Raw genomic sequence first — 14,399 nt, forward strand, 5'->3', positions numbered from 1 at the left:
TGTTGCATGAATCATGGTAAAGTTAACGTTTGTTGCTTTCTTGCATGATTTCAGCCACTATCTTTTATTTTGGTAGACATGCATGAATCATTAGTCACTCAGTAACTACCGTACCATTCCCAAAGCCAAGTAGCAAACTCAATTATCTATCTACGAAATTGAGATATCTCTCCTTATTTTATCTGATTAATTTTTAAAAAAATATATATCTATTCTATTATAATAAGTGGTTGTCTAACTGTGAATATTAACTTTTCTTGTTTTTCTGTTAAGTCCGTTAAGTCATGTTTTACCAAAAAGCTCTTAAGACTATTAACCATTGACATGTAGCTTCTTTATAAAATTTAATAATCCTTATAGAATTTAATAAAAGATTATTTTGTTGTTATTACACACATGTACACACACATACATACATATATATATATATATATATGTATGCCACTTAGTGTTTAAGAGATGGCTGAATTGTTTTTGGACTAATAGTTTACGTGGGCTTGATTTCTTTGATGAACTTAAGTTTTTATAAATTAATAAGTTATTTTATGTTGGAACCGAACTCACGTGAGATTTATTTTTATTAGACTTGTTTTAAATTATTTTTATTCCATTGTAGGCCTTGTCGTCCTAAGTCTCAATATTTGTATTTGCATAAATAATAGTTTTATTTAAGTTATATTATTAACTAATATTCTACTACAACTAAATTAAGTAATAATGATAATAAGAAATCAAAAATTATTTGAATGAATTAGTCTATTTTATTTAAAATGAAAAATTATTTAAGTCAATTAAAAATTAATCTATATACACGTTAATCATATCCTAATACACACATATATATATATATATATACACACACGTATACACGCACAATTATATTTCTCTTGTTGTTGATTAAATGTGACAATTTAGGGCTGAAAAGTGATGCCTCATTCTAGAGATCAGGCCTCGACTCGGGTGTTGTTTTCCTTCCTTTTTTTTTGTTTTTAGGTTAACCTTTCGGGCGGTTGAATTCGGGTTTCCCAAGAGAGGATTTAGATTGGGCCACCGAATCACTGCAACTCGCACTGAATTAATTACCAAAGTTGTTCAATATGAGATGAATAAACGCATGGTCTTCACAGAGTCCAGTGCTGTACACTAACATGAGTTAACTCCACCACCGGCTACCGGCCACCCTTATCTATATATATTTTGTAACATTCTACAAAGCAACGGCTACATATGATATATATGACAATTATATATCTCTCCGAAATAATTAAGGGTCCTACTCCGGTCTCTTAACCATTTGTATATGGTCATGTGTACTCTGTGTTTTTATGGTAGATTGATTTACAAAAGGTTGTCTTGTACATGTTGTAGAAAAGATCCAAGTGTCTTATAAGGAATGCATACATTTATTAGTTAATTCCGAATATAAGGAATAAATAAATAAATAAATAAATTTATATCTTAAACTTTTGGAATAAATGAAATTTTACACGTTCCATAATTATCTCACTGTGTTTAAAATTGCATGGAGATCCAGCTTGTTAAAACAGATTAAAAAAAAAAAAAAACCCATAAATCTTTAAGATCAGCTTATGATCATGATATTCATTAAAACACAAAAATTCGGCGTCTCATGTCTCATATATATATATATATATATATAGTTAGAGTTTATTCTCAATTAACGAAATATCTAAGTGATAATTAGAAGAAAGAAATTTAATTGCAATTATATGCTTATATATATAATATATATTTCATTTAGTTTAATTTATATCATGATTGATTAATATTGTTTGGGAACCACGTTCTGATGGGTTCGTTGGGATCTCTTTCCATTCAGAATCATGGATTCAACCCATGTAGACTACTTTCCATGGCAAGGCTAATAATAATCAACTTAATTAATATATTAAGCATGACATGACTTTGGATTCGTCATTGAGGAAACTTCATAAATCATCCGTCATAGAAATTGATGACCTTCCAGGCCAGGGTGCAGTACTAATCGAGGAAGGCTCCTATCCCTCAATTTTAATGAATTTATAATATTTTAATATTAATATATTGGTTTCACACATGTTATGATTTATTTTATTTTGAATAGATTTTCAACTCTAAACCACTAATTAACGTTGCTAAGTGTGCAAGTGGTAACAAACAGTGGCCAAGTCTAGTAGGCCATGTTGGCATCACCAAACCTCAATTTAAAAAAGACAATATTAATGTCCCAATCAAAATAAATAATACAAAGATACAAAAGGGGAAAACAAACTAAGAAAGAAGACAACTTGTTTTTGAATCCCAAAAAAAAATAATAATAATAATTTCACGGATCAGAGACATATAAAAACATGAGGTAGATAAGTGTGGAGATCGAGAGAGATATGACTTTTTTTTTTTTTTTTTGTGAACAAAATAATTGGTAGGCTTGGTTGTCTAAAAGTAGTCAACATCTTTGTCCTCGTGACGTGAAATGAATTGGAATTAAAATTAAAAATTAAATAAAATATTATTAAAATATATTTTTTAATATTAATTTTATTTTAAAATTTAAAAAAAATTAAATTATTTATTTTATTTTATATAAATTTAAAAAAAATACAATTATTAAATAAAATATGATAAAATAAATTAAAAAAATTGTGAAAATAAACCAGAGAATCAAAAAATATAACAATATATAATTCCATAAAGTGGAGCCGATTTCATCTGGCATTTTAAATTCTTTCGAGAGATATATTTCTAAAAATTTATGTATAATTATTTTTATATATTTTTTATACATTTTATTAATATAATTAATTGTATATTTTTGAATATAAAATAAATATTTTAATTAATTATATTAATAAAATATACAAAAAAATATAAAAATAATTACATATAACATAACTTCATATATATATATATATATATCTTGAGTATCCTATATATCTATTTTATTATAATAAGGGGTTACTTAACTGTGAATAGTAATTTTTCTTATTTTTCTGCTAAGTCCCTTAAGTCATTTTTTACCAAAAGACCTTTAAGATTATTAACCATTTGACGTGTAGCTTATTTATAGAATTTAATAATTCTTATAAAATTTAATAAAATATGATTTTGTTGTTATTATATATATATATACACCACTTAGTGTTTAAGAGATGGCTAAATTGTTTTTGGACTAATAGTTTACGTGGACTTGATTTTTTTTATGAGCTCAAGTTTTTATAAAATTAATAAATTATTTTACGTTGGAACCGAACTCAAGTGAGATTTATTTTTATTAGGCTTGTTTTAAATTATTTTTACTAGAGTTGAACTCGGGTTTCCGAAGATAGAAATTAGATTGGGCCACCGAATCATTGCAACTCGCATTGAATTACTTACCCATGCAACTTGTGCTGTACACTAACATGAGTAGTATTCCAGTAAGTAATAACTCCACCACCGACCACCGGCCACCCTTGTTTATATTTTATAACATTCTACAAAGTAAAGTGTCATCACCCAGATTTTTTTAGAGAATTTTATAACTTTTTAGAGTCTTTTAATCATTTGTAAATTACTCTTAAATTTTGTAAAATATTATAGAATTGTATGGAATACTCAAGAATAGTGTAGAACTTCTTAGGGAAGAGCCTTGTAAATAATTCTAGAATAGTGATCTAGAAAGTTCTTTACTCTTGAATTAGTGACAAGTGTCACAATCCTAACCATTCCTTGTACCAAGAGGTCCCTATAAATAGAGAGAGTCCTCATTTGTGTAAACTACCAAGTAATAAGAGCAAACAAGTTTTCTATAGTTTCTCTCTCTACTTTCTCACTCTAGATTTGTTCTCTTTTGTCTTGAGTCATTTAGAAGGCTTACTTAGGAGTTTTGTGGGGACAAAACCTCCTAAGGCTGCACGGGACGTGTGAAAAAATTTTAAATCCGTGACAGTTGGTATCAGAGCCTCCAGGTTAGGATGACAGATCCAAGTGAGATACCATAGAGTACCAGGAGCCACGAAAGAGCAAGAGGTCGAATGATTCAACCTCATCTATGGAGTCTCGTCTCGATAGCATCGAGAATGCCATGACTAAGATATTGGCCAAAATTGAGGAATGAGATCAGTCTCACAGGGAGGTGAGCACCCTTGACAACACTGTGATGAGGATGGAGGTGGGGGTAGCGGATGTCAAGGACCGACTTGGCATCATAGAGCAAAGTTTGGAGGAGCTAGGATTGGAGGGACAATCTAAATTGCTCAAGGAGTCCATTCTAAGCGTCATCAACCCCACCATCGAGGCACAACATGTTGAGAATGTTGCTTTCCAAGACCGGGTTTTGGGGGAGCCAACAAGACTCCAAGAGCAAATGGAGAAATATCGCGTCGGTCTGGAGGAGATCAGGGCGAATTGGGCTATGTGCAAGCGGGCAGTGGCCAATGGGGGCGCCATCGGAGTTGGAATGATGGCGACACCAAGGGTGGATACGCCCAAACCAAAAGAGTTCGACGGCAAGTGGGATGCTAAAGAACTAGATACTACATGTGGCACATGGAGTGCTACTTTGAAGCTTTGAACATGCAAAATGAGCATGTCAAGGTACGTACTGCCTCTCTCTACCTTACTAATCTTGCTGGTACTTGGTGGCATCGTAAGCATAGTGAGATAAAGAAGGGTACTTGCACCATTGACTCTTGGGAAGAGTTCAAGCATGAACTTAAAAGGCAATTATATCTGGAGAATGTGGCTATCAATGTGTGGAAGAGAATGAAGGAGTTGAAGCACACCTTTTCTATTCGCAACTATGTCGAGGAATTTTCTGCCCTCATGCTTCAAATCACAAACATGAGTGAAGAAGATCTCCTCTTCAATTTCATTGATGGTCTCAAGTCATGGGTGGCTCAAGAGCTCAAACGTCGTGGGGTCAACGACATCTCAACCGCCCTGACAGTGGTAGAAACCTTAGAAGAATATGAGTATCATAAGAGTAACAACTCTTCAAAGTCCAAGTCCTCGAGAGATAATCACGGCAAGGGTGGGGGAGCAAAGGGGTCCAAGCCCCCACAGTACAAAGAGCGAGGAGACAAACCTTCAATATCAAATGAAGGCAAGAAAGACCACTCCAAAGACAAGAAGTCAAAAGATGCTTGCTTCCTTTGTGATGGGCCACATTGGCTTAGAGATTGTCTTAAGAGGAATGCCCTCAATGCTATGTTGGAAGAAAATGAAGTTCAAGAAAAGTCGCACATGGGGTGTCTACAACTTTTCAACTCACTCAAGGCAAGCACGAAGCCAACCACTAAGGATGAATATTTGATGTTTGTAGAGGCATTCATCAATGGGAAGAAGAGTCATGCCATGGTCTCGGGAGCTTCTCAAAACTTCATCAAGAAGGAAGAGACCGCACGGCTAGGTATTTCTCTTAAGAAGGGTCAAGGATGGTTGAAAACCGTAAATTCTGAAGCTAAACCCCTTGATGGTGTAACTCACGGGATGAAGCTACAATTGGACACTTGGAAAGGTACGGTGGATTTCTCAGTCGCTCCTATGGATGACCTCAACATTGTGTTGAGGATGGAATTCTTGAGACATTTCAATGTAGTGTCTCTTCCCCACTATAACTCAGTGTGCATCTCAGAGGGCGGTCCATGCATGATACCCACCGTGTCCAAGCCAAACACCACCCAGCTTCTATCCGCCATGCAATTCAAGAAATGATGGAAGAAGGGTGGGGTGTCTTACTTAGCTTCTATGGAGGAAGATGAAGTGAAGATTTCCTCCCCTCTACCTAAGGAAATCCAAAAGGTTCTTAAGGAGTATGAGGATGTCATGCCTCCAGAGTTGCCCAAACAACTACCACCTAGGAGAGAGATGGACCATCAAATTGAGTTAGAACCCAGCGCCAAACCACCTGCCAAAGCACCTTATTGCATGTCACATCCAGAGCTTGAAGAACTAAGGAGACAACTTAAGGAGCTACTTGATGCTGGATTCATTCAACCCTCCAAAGCACCATATGGGGCACCTGTGTTGTTCCAAAAGAAACATGATGGGTCTTTACGGCTGTGCATCGACTATTGGGCTCTAAATAAGGTAACCATAAAAAGCAAGTACCTCATTCCTTTGATTGCTGATTTGTTTGATCAATTGGGTCATGCAAAGTACTTCTCTAAGCTTGATCTAAGATCGATGTATTATCAAGTGAGGATTGCGGAAGGAGATGAACCGAAGACAACTCGTGTAACTCGCTATGGGGCATATGAGTTCCTAGTGATACCCTTTGGCCTTACAAATGCTCCAGCTACCTTCTGCACACTCATAAACAAGATCTTCCATCCCTATCTTGATCAATTTGTGGTAGTCTATTTAGATGATATCGTCATCTATAGTTCTACCCTTGAGGAACATGTAGAGCATCTAAGGGTTATTTTCCGTGTCTTAAGGGAAAACTAACTCTATGTTAAGAAGGTTCTTGTTCATTTGCACTAATCGAAATCCATTTCCTTGGCCATAAAATCCAAGGGGGAAAACTCAGCATGGAGGAGGGGAAAGTTGAGGCCATCAAGAAGTGGGATCCTCCCACTAAGGTTATTGAGCTTCGATCCTTCGTTGGACTTGTCAACTACTATAGTAGATTTATAAAGGGATACTTTACAAGAGCATCCCCCCTCACCGACTTGTTCAAGAAAAACAGGACATGGGAGTGGACATCAAGGTGTCAGGAAGCCTTTAATGATCTGAAGACAACCGTCATGGAAGAACCGGTCTTGACCCTACCAGATTGCACCTAGCCTTTTGAGGTGCAATAAGATGCATCAAATTTTGCCATTGGGGGAGTTCTCATGCAAGAAGGACACCTCATTGCATATGAGAGTCACAAACTCAATGAGACTGAAAGGCGATACACTGTGCAGGAGAGGGAAATGGCAGCCATCATTCACTGCCTCAGAGTTTGGCCTATTTGCTTGGCTCCCATTTTGTGGTCAAGATAGATAATATTGCCACGAGTTACTCCAAAGTCAAAAGAAACTAAGCCCAAAGCAAGCTAGGTGGCAAGACTTCTTGGCAGAATTTGACTCTGTCTTGGAGTATAAACTCGGGAAGGCTAACCTTGTTGCTGATGCATTAAGCAGGAAGAGCGAAATTTCTGCTATTACTCAAGTTCAAGGGGAGCTACTTGACATAATCCGTGAAGGCATGGAGCATAATTCCTTAGCCAAGAACTTGGTAAACATCGTTAAGGAAGAGAAAACTAAGAGATTTTGGGTAGAGGACGGTCTTCTCTGCACCATAAGGTAGCGAATCTATGTTCCAAAGTGGAAAAACCTACGGAAGAACCTTATCAATGAGTGTCATGATTCCTTGTGGGCTAGACATCCGGGCCAACGACGTACTCGAATTTTGCTGGAAGCTTCCTACTATTGGCCTCAATTGAGAGATGAGGTGGAACTCTACATGAAGACTTGTCTTGTGTGTCAAAAAGATAAGGTGGAGAATCAAAGTCCAGCAGGATTACTAGAACCACTACCCATTACTTCTCATCCATGGGAAAGTGTGAGCATAGATTTTATAGTGGCTCTACCTAAATCCAAGGGGTGCGGTACTATCATTATAGTGGTAGACCGATTCTCCAAGTATGCCACCTTTATGGCAGCCCCTAAGGATTGCTCAGCCTAAGAGACCGCAAAATTATTCTTCAAGCATGTGGTAAAGTATTAGGGCTTACCACAAAGTATCATTAGTGATCAGGATCCTTGCTTCATAGGAAAGTTATGGTCAGGACTATTCAAGCTTCTGGGGTATGCCCTATATTTCTCTACTAGCTTTCACCCACAGTCAGATGGGCAAACTGAAAGGGTGAATGCCTTGTTGGAATTATACTTAAGGCACTTTGTAAGTGCCAACCAATCCGATTGGTCTAAGTTATTGAATGTATCTCAATTCTCCTATAATTTACAAAGGAGTGAATCCACAAACAAAAGCCCATTCGAGATTGTAATGGGGCAACAATCACTCACTCCCAGTCATTGGAGACAAGTTATGTGGGGAATTGTCCAACAGCCTTCAAGGTTGCTAAATCTTGGAACGAACAATTGGATGTGACTCGCTCCTACTTAGACAAAACAACCAAGAAGATGAAGAAGTGAGCCGATCAGAAAAGGAGACATAGAATATTGTATAGGCGACTTAGTGTTAGTAAAAATTTTGTCAAGCCAACACAAGTTTACAAGAAAGCTACACAAGGGGCTTGTACGACGTTACGAATGACCATTCCCAATTATCAAAAAAATAGGGAAGGTCTCCTATAAGCTAAACTTACCCTCAAAATTCAAACTTCATCTGGTCTTTCATGTAAGCTGCTTGAAGCCTTATCATGGTGATGAGGAAGAGCCAACACGAGGAGAGTCTAAGCGCGCACCGCTGGGCATAACTATCACTTTTGACAAAGAAGTAGAGGAAATCTTGACAAATCGTGTGATCAGACAGAAGAGTCATAAACCACACCAAAAATATTTGATCAAGTGGAAGGGATTAAAAAAAAAAAAAAGCGGAAGGGATTGCCCTCAAGTGAGACAACTTGGGAACCAAAGGAATCATTGTGGCAGTTTGAAGATCATATCTGAAGGTTCTATGAAGACACCGCGTCGAGGACGTCGCGAAGCTAGGTGGGGGAGAATGTCACCACCCGGAGTCTTCTAGAGAATTCCATAACCTTCTAGAGTCTCCTAGTCCTTTGTAGATTACTCTTGAATCTTGTAGAATATTGTAGAACTGTATAAAGTACTCTAGAACAGTGTAGAACCTCTTAGAGAAGAAAGTGCCTTGTAGATAATTCTAGAGTAATGATCTAGAAAGTTCATTACTCTTGAATTGGTGACAAGTTTCACAATCCTAACCATTCCTTGTACCAAGACGTCCCTATAAATAGAGGGAGTCCTCATTTGTGTAAACCACCAAGCAATAAGAGCAAACAAGTTTTCTAGAACTTCTCTCTCTACTTTCTCACTTTAGATTTGTTTTCTTTTGTCTTGAGTCATTTAGAAGGTTTACTTAGGAGTTTTGTGGGGACAAAACCTCCTAAAGCCTCACGGGACATATGAAGAAATTCTAAATCCGTGACAAACAGCTACATATGATATATATGACAATTATATATCTCTCCAAAATAATTAAGGGTCCTACTCCGGTCTCTTGACCATTTGTATCTAGTCATGTGTATTGTGTGTGTGTGTTTTTATGGTCGATTGATTTACAAAAGGTTGTCTTGTACATTTTGTAGAAAAGATCCAAGTGTCTTATAAGGAATTCATGCGTTTATTAGTTAATTAATTCAGAATATAAGAAATTAAAATATAAAATAAATAATAAAATTTATATTTTAAACTTTTGTAACAAGTGAGATTTTAAACATTTCACAATTATCTCACTCTGTTTAAAATTGCATGAAGATCCAGCTTGTTAAAATAGATAAAAAAAAAATTCCATAAATCTTTAAGATCAATTTATGATCATGATATTTATTGAAACACAAAAATTCGAAATATCTAAGTGATAATTAGAAGAAAGAAATTTAATTACAATCATATGCTTATATATATAATATATATTTCATTTAGTTTAATTTATATCATGATTAATTAATATTGTTTGGGAACCACGTTCTGATGGGTTCGTTGGGATCTCTTTCCATTCAGAATCATGGATTCAACCCATGTAGACTACTTTCCATGGCAAGGCTAATAATAATCAAGTACTACCTACTTAGTTAATATATTAAGCATGACATGACTTTGAATTCGTGATTGAGGAAACTTCATAAATCGTCCGCCATAGAAATTGATGACCTTCCAGGCCAGGGTGCACCGGTCGAGGAAGGCTACTAACCCTCAATTTTAACGAATTTATAATATTTTAATATTAATATATTGGTTTCGCACCTGTTATGATTTATTTTATTTTGGATAGATTTTCAACTCTAAACTACTAATTAACGTTGATAAGTGTGCAAATAGTAAAAAACAGTGGCAAAGTCTAGTACGCCATGTTAGCATCACCAAACCTCAATTAAAAAAGACAATATTAATGTCCCAATCAAAATAAATAATACAAAGATACAAAAGGGGAAAACAAACTAAGAACAAAAAAAAAAAAAAAAAAAATGAATTTCACAGATCAGAGGCATATGCATGAGGAAGATAAGCGTGGAGATCGAGAGAGATCTGACTTTTTTTTTTTTTTGGACAAAATAATTGGTAGGATTGGTTGTGTAAAAGTAGTCAACATCTTTATCCTCGTGACATGAAATGAATTAAAATTAAAAATAAAAATTAAATAAAATATTATTAAAATATATTTTTTAATATTAATTTTATTTTAAAAATTTAAAAAAATTAAATTATTTATTTTATTTTATATAAATTTTAAAAAAATAGAATTATTAAATAAAATATGATAAAATAAATTAAGAAGAATTGTGAAAATAAACTAGAGAATAAAAAAATATAACAATTAATATATAATTCAATAAAGTGGAGCCGATTTCATCTCGCATTTTAAATACTTTCGAGAGATATATTTCTAAAAATTTATGTATAATTATTTTTATGTATTTTTATACACTTTATTAATATAATTAATTGTATATTTTTTAATATAAAATAAATATTTTAACTAATTATATTAATAAAATACACAAAAATAAATTTATATATATATATAAATAATTATATATAACATAACTCCATATATATATATCCTGAGCATCCTATATATGTGTGCGTATATATTTATTTACTAACTCCATATATATTATAAGTATATATTTATAATATTTACTTAAGCTTCCAGCCTGCAATTAATTGAAGAAAAACTTGTAACACGGCCGTAGTACGTCCCCTGTCATGCAAAAAGCTTTCGCATGCGAAGACGTCCACTTGAGGTGTAATATATGGAAAATCTTAGATTTGTATTCTCATTTTGATCATTTACATATTTATATTTTTTTAATTTTTATATTTAATGATTAAAAAATATTTTTTAATGTATTAATATATAATTTTTATTTTTTAAAAATATTTAAATATTAAAAAAAAAGAAAAAAAAAACAGCACGACTAGCTAGCATCATATATAGCATGTGAGGATACATACAAGTATGACTCGTAATATATACACGCCTAGCATAGAATTCTGGACCGCCGCCTAGCATGACTCGTAACATATACATACATATACAAGTATATATGGAAGATAGCCATGCATGTGATGAATTTGGAGAGGCGTGCAATAATAGAGGCGCATGATCCAAGTTTCTGGAACAAGCTAGCTAGCTAGGTTCAGTACTAGACAAGAATAATGGACTTTTATATATAGATACTACCAAACCAAAGCAGTAATTACTGTCGTGATTTATGGGATCAGTCCAACCGATTTCGATCTGAAAGTGCCGGGGTCTTTTTCTTTGACGCTTCTTTTTATTTTTTCCTTACTCTAGAGATTCATAAAGCTGGGAGGTCTTCTGATCTGCTAGACTTCAAAATCATACCTTCTAGCTAGCTAGCCTTAATTACTATTAAATGCAGCTTATATATATATATATATATATATATAAATATAATTACATGAGTAATATTTATATCATAATTTGAAGCTGCATGCAGCTCAAGTACTAGTAATTGATCTAGCTACTTCAATTCGATTTTTCAGTAATTGAGGATGATCAGTAATTCATTACTGGCACGTACGCACTACATGATGATCATATATTATTTCTCAAGTCTGATCATCTAGTACTACTTGAGCAGGCAGCATCTTGAGTCTTTTTTTCTATGACTTGATTCTTAGCTAGGTTTTTGGTGCACATGATATATGATCGATCTGCATGCGAGTGTGTGTCATATTGTGTCCGTTCGCATTAAGAAAATAGGTAAAATAAGCCAGCAGCTAGCTAGCTTAAAATAAAATGGCAGCCAACTAGCTAATAGAGCCAATTAGGGCAAATATATATTTATATAGCTGAGTGATCGGTAGGGGAGGGTCTCTTAATTTGAAAATCTTCCTCCGCGCGTACGTCTTAGTGAAGAGGCCACAATTGATCTGTTCAAAAAACAAAACAAAACTTGAGGAAAGAGGAACTAGCTAAGGATATTATTATATATTAATGAGTGCGTTTTAAGAAACAAACAAAAATAATATTGAATATAAAATCTAAATTATAAGTGAATGGATCAGGACTTGACAAGTCTTATACACGTACAAATTAACATTATTAATTGCATTGCATGTAGATGCATAGTAATACTCTATGAGCAAACTTAAAACTTCCAAGCTAGGGCTTGATACGAAAGCTAGCTAGCTTGCCCATGGCTGCATTAAGAATTTATTTTCTTCTAGCTTAATTAATTAGCTAGATAGTTATAAATTAATTAATTAATTGGCTACCATATATGCAATGGGATTACTATTGTATACATATATATATATATATATATATATGTATGTATCCCTTTTTATTTCCTGATCAGCTTATATAATATACAAAATTTTATGTACAGTAACTATATACTATGTGTATATATAATATCATATGTATCTTTTCCTAAGCAGCGTACGTACCTCATGTCCTGTTCAACAAATTAAAATGTCAAAGAGAAATAATAAGCAACGTACTGTTGATTATTATAACTATTTAATTAAAAGATCAAAGAGAAATAATAATGCATGCATTGTATGTGCATGAGGGCAAGATTGGCACTAATATTGTACGACCGGGGATAATTTTGAGATCATGGCCGCCTAGTATTCCCACTTGAATGTGGGGTCCGGGCTTCATATCTATTATATATTATATATTAATTAATGATTAGATGATCAGTACTTCGTCGACACGTCGTCAACGATTGAATAATAATTTCGATCGAGTAATGAGTTAGCAAGCCATGTTTATATATAGACCGAAAATTTCTTTCTCCAAAGACATGAGTAGTACTGATCATTAGGCCACTCGTCATCAAGATCAGTTGTCTTTTCTCGCTAGCTAGCTATCTGCATGCTCGCTTGCAGCTTCTTGTTGCTAATTCCTCTAGCTGCCTAAAACATGAAGGTAAGCCTTCTTAAATATATGATATATATATACGGCTTCATTCATTCATACATGAGTTTAAAATATTGTGCTTTTTATTTTTCAATCTGATCGTGCATATATATAAATAAATATGGTAATGCAGCAAAAGATAGTTATAAAGGTGCAAATGACCTGCGACAAATGCCGAACCAAGGCCATGAAGATTGCGGCCACATCGTCAGGTAATTATTAGCAGTTAGCTGTGATCATCTGCGTATTCAAACTCATGATGACTTTTCAATATCATTAGGAACGTACATACGTATATATATAGTTACATATACAGATCAATACGATCGAGGGGCATAATAATTTTCATGATCAGAGAAGTAGATCATCAGCTGCCAATATTGACGTGCGTGGTTATTAATTAATAATTTGACAGGTGTGATATCGGTGGGAATACAAGGGCCAGATAAAGATCAGTTGGTGGTAACTGGCGAAGGTGTTGACTCCGCTTGTCTGACCCGCTCCCTAAAAAAGAAGCTTTGCTATGCCACCATTTTAACTGTTGAAGAAGTAAAGCCGGAGAAGCCCAAGCCGCCTGATCCCCCCCCGCCCCCGCCACCCTGCTATTGTGTATGGCCACCACCACCACCGCGTCCCATGTACTGCGGAGTCGTCTGCCAGGATCAAAATCCAAGTTCCTGCCCCATCATGTGATCATCACCCAGATTAATTGTCTCTCTCATGATGAATTAATATTTGCATCCCCGATTGTAGCATGATCAGGTCCTCATCGATCGATGATCATGAGTTTCAATTCCCTTTTTGTCTGTGCAGGCTGTACGTACTTCATATATAATAAAATAGTAAAATATATGTGCATGGCTTCTAGTATATATACTGTTACAGATAATATATATGTATATATAGCTCTTGCTATGTCGTTTGATATTTTGGCCGATATTATATATATATATATATATATATATATTTATATATATGGGCTGAAGTTAATGATAAATTATAAGCAACCGGCCAGTTTATATATATGTTCGTAATTTGTTAAACAAGAAATGGTGGCAAAAATTTACTAATTGTCTCCAAAATCATCTGTGGAAAGAAAACATACTTTTTATCATGAAATTAGTTTGGTAGAAATAATTTAGTGGAAAAAAGCATTTTTATCACAAATTATGTATTTTTTGCCACCAGTTTATATTAGTAGGAAAAAAAACTTAAATTAAAACTTGGGCTCATGGATTATATCCTTTAACGGAGAAAATCTATGTATTTGCCATGAAATGCACTTACTCGCAAAAGCCTGGGATCATAAGAACTTATGTATTGGTCGGTAG

At 34.4% G+C, this 14,399-nt stretch overlaps 3 protein-coding genes across 3 annotated transcripts; all 3 read left to right on the forward strand.

Moving 5' to 3' along the window:
* The first annotated feature begins 4,554 nt into the window (after positions 1 to 4,554).
* Positions 4,555 to 6,429, forward strand: LOC122282551. Its single transcript, XM_043094484.1, has 2 exons — positions 4,555 to 5,620; positions 5,723 to 6,429. The coding sequence occupies exons 1-2, from the start codon at positions 4,555 to 4,557 to the stop codon at positions 6,427 to 6,429; spliced, it is 1,773 nt and encodes a 590-aa protein (XP_042950418.1).
* Positions 6,430 to 6,512: 83 nt separating this feature from the next.
* On the forward strand, positions 6,513 to 7,275 carry LOC122282552 (uncharacterized mitochondrial protein AtMg00860-like). The gene is made up of 2 exons (XM_043094485.1): positions 6,513 to 6,740; positions 7,081 to 7,275. Exons 1-2 carry the CDS (start codon positions 6,513 to 6,515, stop codon positions 7,273 to 7,275), a joined length of 423 nt encoding a protein of 140 aa, XP_042950419.1.
* A 5,668-nt stretch (positions 7,276 to 12,943) lies between these two features.
* On the forward strand, positions 12,944 to 13,957 carry LOC122282938 (heavy metal-associated isoprenylated plant protein 47-like). The gene is made up of 3 exons (XM_043095027.1): positions 12,944 to 13,077; positions 13,202 to 13,280; positions 13,484 to 13,957. Exons 1-3 carry the CDS (start codon positions 13,072 to 13,074, stop codon positions 13,759 to 13,761), a joined length of 363 nt encoding a protein of 120 aa, XP_042950961.1. The 5' UTR covers positions 12,944 to 13,071; the 3' UTR covers positions 13,762 to 13,957.
* Positions 13,958 to 14,399: the final 442 nt, after the last annotated feature.

The sequence above is a fragment of the Carya illinoinensis genome, chromosome 11 (genome assembly GCF_018687715.1).
Source record: "Carya illinoinensis cultivar Pawnee chromosome 11, C.illinoinensisPawnee_v1, whole genome shotgun sequence".
Classification (NCBI taxonomy): domain Eukaryota; kingdom Viridiplantae; phylum Streptophyta; class Magnoliopsida; order Fagales; family Juglandaceae; genus Carya; species Carya illinoinensis.